This window comes from Acanthisitta chloris, unplaced genomic scaffold (genome assembly GCF_000695815.1).
Source record: "Acanthisitta chloris isolate BGI_N310 unplaced genomic scaffold, ASM69581v1 scaffold25184, whole genome shotgun sequence".
Lineage (NCBI taxonomy): Eukaryota > Metazoa > Chordata > Aves > Passeriformes > Acanthisittidae > Acanthisitta > Acanthisitta chloris.
This window is the reverse complement of record NW_008667992.1, coordinates 5,482-13,218: the sequence shown is the minus strand read 5'-3', so window position 1 is coordinate 13,218 and position 7,737 is coordinate 5,482. Positions and strand designations below refer to the sequence as shown.

General features: G+C 56.5%; 1 protein-coding gene across 1 annotated transcript in view; it reads left to right on the top strand.

Annotated features, from left to right (window-relative positions):
* The window catches only part of B4GALNT4 (beta-1,4-N-acetyl-galactosaminyl transferase 4), a gene marked incomplete at its 3' end in the record, with an annotated part of 14,900 nt that overhangs the window by 2,639 nt on the left and 4,524 nt on the right, over window positions 1–7,737 (top strand). Inside the window, exons 3-13 of the mRNA XM_009072742.1 lie at window positions 948–1,058; window positions 1,137–1,232; window positions 1,496–1,586; window positions 1,932–2,032; window positions 2,458–2,525; window positions 2,941–3,019; window positions 4,474–4,540; window positions 5,855–5,998; window positions 6,201–6,310; window positions 6,570–6,670; window positions 7,001–7,127. Of these exons, the coding sequence (XP_009070990.1) occupies window positions 948–1,058; window positions 1,137–1,232; window positions 1,496–1,586; window positions 1,932–2,032; window positions 2,458–2,525; window positions 2,941–3,019; window positions 4,474–4,540; window positions 5,855–5,998; window positions 6,201–6,310; window positions 6,570–6,670; window positions 7,001–7,127 (1,095 nt within the window). The remainder of the gene's footprint in view (window positions 1–947; window positions 1,059–1,136; window positions 1,233–1,495; window positions 1,587–1,931; window positions 2,033–2,457; window positions 2,526–2,940; window positions 3,020–4,473; window positions 4,541–5,854; window positions 5,999–6,200; window positions 6,311–6,569; window positions 6,671–7,000; window positions 7,128–7,737) is intronic.

The following is a 7,737-nucleotide window of genomic DNA, read 5'->3' as shown; positions in this document are numbered from 1 at the left end:
AGGAATCACATCTTGGCTTTCCCTTGGAGGCAAATCCTTCCAGTGAGTGTGGTACAATTATGCCACCTCCCTCGTAAGGTCCTTCAAGGGCACTGCTCCCTCCCCTGGGACACTAATGAGTTCGTTTAGGTAGTTTGCTAATTATTTCCCTGGCACTGTGCATTCTAACAGGCTGTGCTGTTGTGAGACTGCTATGTCTGCTCTGGGGGGGGGCTGTGGAAGGGAAAGGTGCTCTTGACGGGCTCCAGAAGTGCCTGACTCTTCCTTGCCATCCATCAACTTGTCAGCAAGCTATGGGCAGGTGAATGCTCACCTAATCCCTCTAAATTATGAGACACAAGCAATGGGATTAATCTAATGCCCTTTAAAGGAAGAGAGGGAGTGGAGAGGTGTCCTGCTTCCTCTGCTCAGGATACAGACTTTCTTCTGCTCTTTTGGAGATGGAGCCCAAAATGCTGTTTCCAGCAGTCCTTCAGACCAGCTGAACATTTTTGGTGAACAGAAAACTCACTGTTTTGGAGAAGTTTCAGCAGAGGAAGGGAAACAAGTTGAACTGGAACATTTTGAAAGTGCTGCCTGGGATACCTTGCCAATATTTTTGTGCCTCCTGCTTTCCTTTGCCGTGAGCTGTGAAATCTTGCACTTACTTGGTTTGGCAACACTCAACATCCAAAATAAGAGGTTTAGATCATGGAATCCCAGGATGGTTTGGATTGGAAGGGACCTTAAAGCACATCCAGTCCCACCCTCTGCCATGGCAGGGACACCTTCCACTAGCCTAGGCTGCTCCCAGTCTGGCCTTGGACACTTCCAGGGACGGGGCAGCCACAGTTTCTCTGGGCGCAACCTGTGCCAGTGCCTCACCACAGATGTAGGGAGACATCCTGCAAGCATGGCTGGGCTGGCCCTAATCCTCTATCTCATCTCTCCCTCTCCTTCCTTGGCAGAACGACGGGCAGGACATGGATGGCTGGTTTTCCAGAGGCCAACGTTCCAACCGAGTCACCACCCACCCCAGACTCAACCTGACCAAGGAACCTTTGCCCTGGAATGAGCAGGTAGATGGGCAGGGAGCAGCCAAGGGGGTGATGTGGAGGAGGAGGATGCCCTGCTCACCTCCCTCTCTTCTCCTGCAGTATAAAGGGAAGGCAAACTTGCACGTCTTCGAGGACTGGTGTGGTGGGGCCGTGAGGCACCTGAGGAAGAATCTCCATTTCCCGCTTTTTCCCCATGTGAGTCTTGGGCCAGGTGCCAGTAGGTTGGAGGGAGGGTCCACCCCTACCTCCCTGGGTGCTGTTGGGTCTCCACTGTTCGTTAAGACCTTTGCTTGCGGGGTTTGTTTTTGGGGCAGGTGATTCCCAGCAGGAGGGAAAGGTGGGTGGTGATGGGACCTCCAGATCCCCTATGTGCCAGGGGACTCCAGGGCAGCATGGAGGAGGTGGGCTGGGTGCAAGACATGGAGTGTCCATGCTTCCATGCCTGTCTCCCACCACAGACCCGCACCACAGTGAAGAAGTTGGCTGTGTCACCCAAGTGGAAGAACTATGGGCTGAGGATTTTTGGCTACATCCATCCCTTCAAGGATGGTGAGTGATGGGGCTCAGCTTCTTCCATGCAGCAACACAGAGAAGCTGCCTCCTTCCCCCTTCCTGGCCACATAAGGACAGAAAGGACCTTGGAGATGATCTCCAAATTCAAGCTCCTAGGCAGGAAGTTCCTTCTGGAGCAAAGATGCTTTTCCCTGTTGCTTGAAGAGAGGCAAAGCCCTGATCCCATCCAGGACAGAGCCATGACATGGGTCTGGGGTGGCCCCATCCCTTCCATCCCTTCCATCCCTGTTTTCCCATCTTACCATGAGGCACTGGGGCTGAGCCCATGCCACCAGGGTCCTTGTATCCCTCTGTGGTGACTTTTTCCTTGGCTCTCCACAGGGGATTTCCAGTTTTCTGTGGCATCAGATGACAACTCAGAGTTCTGGCTCAGCTCCGATGACAGTCCGTCCAACTCCCGCCTGGTTGCTTCTGTGGGCAAGGTACATCCCATCAGCCTCTGCCTTTCCCTGCTCCAGGGTTCCTCAGCTCCCACCCAGTGTGTCTCCCCCCTCGGGAATCCTTGTTCCCAGTATGTTGATAACCATCCCTTCTGCCTTCTCCAAATAATCCCTCAGGGTCCATGTATGGCTATGCCAGAGGCAGCTCTGCTGCTTCTCTGCCCCTTTGGGAATGCTGGGCTGTTTCAACTTGGCCCTGTCCCTGCCCCTGGCCGGGCCTGTTTTGGCTTCCAAAGGACCATCTGCCCCTTGATCCCATCTTGTCTGGAGCTACCAAAAGCTTATGTCCCAGAATAGGAGATTGAATATTTGCTCTTGGATTTTCTTGTTGTTAACTCCTGTCTTGGGAAACTGGTGGGCTTTGGCAGGATGTCCCTGGTGCTCTCATGCTCCTCTTTCCTTCCCAGCTGGGCACTGAGTGGACAGCACCAGGAGAGTTCACCAAGTTCAGCTCCCAAGTCTCCAAGCCCTTACGGTGAGTGTGACCTTGCTCCCACTGCCCGTCCTAGGGTGTTGGAGTCAGAGAGATGGAGCTGCTGGCTCTGACCACTTCCTCCTTCCTGGGAGAAGACCCCAGCCATGGTCCCTTCCCAAAAGGCATGTGGGGACTGGGGTGGATCCTAAGTCCACGGCTTGAAGGTGCTGAGGGCCACAGCCACCTCTGCAGGTGATGATGTGGGGATAGGGGGTCCCCCCGACCTCATGAGGCTCCTCAGCAGTGGGATGGGGGAGCAGACACCCACCTCGGGCACCCTATCCTGCCCTCCCTGTGGGCAGGACAGAGGGGATTTCCTGGGATGGCCCCTCTGGCAGAGGAGCTCCTACTGCCCTGGCAGTGGTGGCTGCCACCTTGGTGACAGGTTCTAACTGCTGTGTCCCCTCCCACACAGCCTTATGTCCTCCCGACGCTACTACTTCGAGCTGCTCCACAAGCAGGACGACAGGGGCTCGGACCACGTGGAGGTTGGAGTGAGTAAATGCCCCCACACCAGGCTCCTTTCAGGACTGTTCATGTGGAGAGCCAATGCCAGGGCTTTTCCTCATGTATGTTATCCTGGAGCAAAGCCATGATTTCCCTCTCCTGTGGCTGCTGCAGGGGCAGGGTCAGTGTCACTCTGGCAGAGCTGGGGCTCATCTTGTTTCCCTGAGTGGAACACATAGACTGTTGTTCTCCATTCTCATCCCATCCTTTCCTTCTGGTGGTCTTTGGGGAGCTGAAGACCCTGCTGTCCCTCCCATGTGCTCCCATCATGGATGCTAATGGAGCACCCCCTTTATTCCAGGCCCCAGCAGTGACGGAACCTCCAGTGTTGTGTGGCATTCCCATTGCTTCTCCCTCTTCCTTGCCCTCTGCTAAAGGGCTGGCAGAAGGGAATGTCCCTGTGGGCTGACCCCGTTCCCGTGGGCAGGGAGAACCCAGACCATATAAGACCAGAGCAGGCAGGTCCCACCTTGCTGGCTGCATCCCAGGGTCAGTGGTGGGCGAGGTGGCTGAGGTGATGCAGTGATTCCCTGATTTCTTTTCCCCGTGGAATTACCATGAGTTTCAAATCTGAACTTGTCTGCCTTGGCAGCACAGCCCTAGCAAAGCCTGGAGCGTGTGTCAGGGGCTGGGGCTGGCAGGAGGGGAAGATGTTGGCTCGTTAGCAAAGCTTTCCTTTCTCCCAAGAACTCATTAATCACTGGAGTCAAACTGGTGCCAGCAAAGCATCAGGGAGGCCGACAACACCCCTTCCTCGCTGGCTGCCTCCTCCCTGGCTGCCTCTTCCCCATCTCCTCCAGCCCGATAAGATCTGCATTTCTGCAGAGAAAACAAATAATGGGGAAAACAAATAGACGGGGAGACGTTTGTGCTGGAGGGGAGGAGGGGGGGAGCTAGTGAAGCCTTTCAGCCTTGCAGAAAAACCTTTCAGCTGCGCTGAAAGAAACAACAACATCCACAACAAAAAGCAGGACCCTGCTGTGTCTCTCCCTGGGGGGATTGAAGGGCTTGTCCAGACAAAGGCTCCAGACTTGCTTTTAAAATGCTGGAGTTAAATCAGGGCAGGCAGCTCTGGAGACCCTCTTAAGTCCAGGCAGACTGATCTTCATGAAGCACTGGAGCGAGGAGAGGTGTTCTTTGGCCACAGGACTACAGGTGGCCATGTGGCAGTCCCCAGAGGGAAGTAGCATGAACCTGTATCCCTCACCCAGGAGCCTTCCCCTCCCTGCCCATGCAGGGATTGCTATTAATCCCAAACCTCCTTGAGTAGTGGCAGGAAAGGGGGCAGGATCAGTCCTTTCCCTTGTTCCTCTTCTGCAGGGAAGTTTTCTGGGAGCTGCAGACAGGGAGGACACATTCTCATGTTCCAGGGCTGGGCAGCTGTGTCCTGAATCCCTGCCACCCTCCTGCTCATTCCCTATCTCCTTTTATGTTTTCCCAGTGGCGAGTTTTCCTCCCCAGCTTGAAGTTCGAGGTGATTGACTCCTCCTACATCTCTCTGTACACAGGTAAGGGGCAGGTGCCTCCTGCAGCTGCAACCAGTAAGCTGTCCAGGGCTGGATATGCTGGTACAGCCAGGAGGGACAGTGCCAGAGCCTGGAAAATTGGATCCTGGGGGGAGATCACAGCCTTTAACCCCCCCACCCCGCCCCTGAGCTTCTTCTGAGTGTAAGGAAGGATGCAATGGCTGCAGTGGGTAGGGTTGATGCTGGCAGCAAGCTGAGACTCCTAAAAATGGGATGTGGAGGTGACACACCACGGAAGCACAGCTCTGATGCTGCTCCAGCCTTGTTGTGGCTGCCAAGACCCTCTGGCTGCCGGGCCTGGCCCTGAGTTATGAGGAGCTGTCATGTAAGTGGGGATGGATGGTGCAAGGTTTAATTAAATCTATAGATCTTCTGCTTCCTGCCCCTGCCCTGGCAGCAGGAAAGGCCATGATGGATGGGTCCTGCCCTGGTGCTCCGTGTGCTAGAGCAGTGGTCATCAAACATGCCCTGGAAGTGTTGATAAGGAGGAGTGGGCAGGCAGCAGGGAGAAGAGGGATACGGGGTGGTGCGGGTGTTGGTGCAGGTGCCTGTGGGATCGATGAGGTGCAGATAAATCCCCTCCCACGACTGCTGTCTGTCAGTGCCAGTTCTTTCCCTTCTCTTTCCTGCTTCCCAGCTCCCTCAGGCCCCAGCAGCACCCCAGGGTGAAGCTCATCCCTGTGGCATGGGGACTGCCAGCAGCAGGCAGAGCTCCTTCCCTCTATCCATTCAGCTCCTTCCTCCCCTTCCTCCCACATTTGGGAAGCCTTTCCCTGCTGCAAGCAGATGAATTTATGGCTCAGGAAGGGTATTCCTGCTTCCCTCAGGACTGTGTGTGCTCAGGGCAGGCACCTTGGAGCAGGGCCGAGGTGACTGGAGCAGGGTGACCTCCTGCAGGGAGCCTGGGGGCTGGTTGATGGCCAAGGGTGACATGCCACCCTCATCCCTGGATAGGAGGTAAACCAGCTCATGTTGCAGTTAACCTGCACCTCTGCAGGGAAGGACATCCATGGTTTAATCCCTGTGTCCTTAGGAGGTAAAGCCCTGAGTGGTTCCTTGGTTTTGAGGCTGCTGTAATTGGAGCAGCTCGGCCTGGCTGGGATCAGCTGTGCCCTCAATAATCATTAGGCTGATTAGTCACAGGGGCTGGGAGAGCAACATGGGCTTCCCTGGGAGCAGGAGGAATCCACAGTGCTCCCAGCCCTCTCAGCGGGAGCACTGGAGAGGTTGAGAAGGGCCACCTTAGAAGATGCTCCTGGTGTGCCTGTGGGGTTCAGCCCCTGCCCTCTCCTGCAGATGAGTCGTCCCTGAAGATGAACCATGTGGAGCACATACCACAGACCTTGGCCAGCCACAGTGGGAGCCACCTCTGGGAGGCCCAGCAGGATGAGCATGGGGCTGACATGCTGAAGGCTGACCCCAGGGACACCTTTTTTCTCAGTAAGCACATGGGCGTGGATCCTTGCTGATCTCTGGTGGGGTTTGTGGGAGGAAAAAGGCAGGACCTGGCTGGCAGAAGCACCTGGAGCATCCCTCTGCCCATCTCTTGGGTGGAGGCATCTCTGCTGGGTCTATGGGATTGTTTGGGCTATGGGGGCGGTGGGATATGGCTTGGGAATGAGCAGTGGCTGCTTCTCCCCCGCCCCTGCCATCGAGGCCTCCCGAGTGGAGAACGTGCTGGTGCCCTGTGCCTACAGCCCCACCTACGTGGTGAAGGACTTCCCCATCGCCCGCTACCAGGGCCTGCAGTTCGTAAGTATCTCCCTGTGGTGGGGACGAGGCCGCACTCCTGTGGAGATGTGGTGGAGCCCAAGGCAGGGATGTTTCCATCTGGTTAAAATCCGGGAGAAAGCATACTTCAGTGGAAAGTCAGGCTGAGCTTTCCCAGCTTGGCCTGAGAGAGTTGGAGTTAATGCCCTGTGGGGTGTTTGAGGTGCCAGGGGTGTCACCTTGCTGTTGGGGGGAAACAGTGGTGGCCTCAGGTCATAACACAGCATGGTCACTTCCCCAGGTCTACCTCTCGTTCGTGTACCCCAACGACTACACACGCCTCACTCACATGGAGACAGAGAACAAGTGCTTCTACAGGGAGTCCCCCCTCTACCTGGAGAAGTAGGTGCTGGGGGCAGGATTTTGGGGTGGTACATGCAGGGGAAAGAGGGGGCTGGTGTCAACAGGGTGCTCAGAGCTGGGAGGAACAGCACTGAGATGATGTGTCCTTAAGCTCTGTCCCCCATGGAAGGGCCACCCCCAGGCTGGCTCTTTCTCCTATCTCCCAGGCACGTAACAACTTGAGAGCTGGCAGTGCTCCTGGACTGGGCAGCCCAGCTCCCTTCACAGCTGGGGTGCTCCTCCCTGTGCAGGCTCGTGCGTGCATGCACGTCCCCTCCCTGCGCACTCCTCCCTTCTCACCGCGCCCTTACCTTCTCTCTCCATCCCCAGGTTTGGATTCTATAAGTACATGAAGATGGATGAGGAGGAGGAGGAGGATCCGCGGCAGCGAGCGTTTCTCTTCCTCAGCCCAGACAGTGAGTCAGTGCCCCTGCTGGCCCCGGGGTGGCTGGGCATGGTGCCGAGCTCCTGACAGCCTCGCTCCAAGCTGTGGCTCCTCAGGATGACTGCAGCGCCGCCAGGGGCTCCAGGGCAGAGCAGCATCCCTTTGAGCATCTCCCCGAGCATCCCTCTGAGCATCCTGCCTGGCTTGGCCACAAAGTGCTGTGGGATGTGGGAAGCAGGACACTGGGTTGGGATTTGCTCTCCCTCCTTGCAGACCTGTACCCACACCTCCTGGGTTGGCCTGGGCAGTGGGCAACAGGAACTGGAGCTGGTGTGGCGCCTGGGGATGTCCGTGGAGCCTAGGGGTGCTCACAGGGAAGCCAGAGGCTGTTCAGAACCTGTCCTGGTTGGTTTGCAGTTTGGCAAAGGCCTTGCGGGCTGGGTTTACTCACAGAGTGGTGCCAAGATGTGGCTGAGGTTTGGGGGGAGGGGGGTAAGCAGCAGCACCCAGAGCTGCCAGCCCTGGTGGACATCCCTCATTGCCCCCAACTCCGCTCCCTCACCTCGACCACCTGCAGGCTCACCTGCTTGGGACAAGCTCTGCCTCCTTGTCATGGTCATGGGGTAATCTCTGCCTTCACTCCCTAGATTTCCTCGAGGATGAAGAGGAGGAGGAGGAAGGA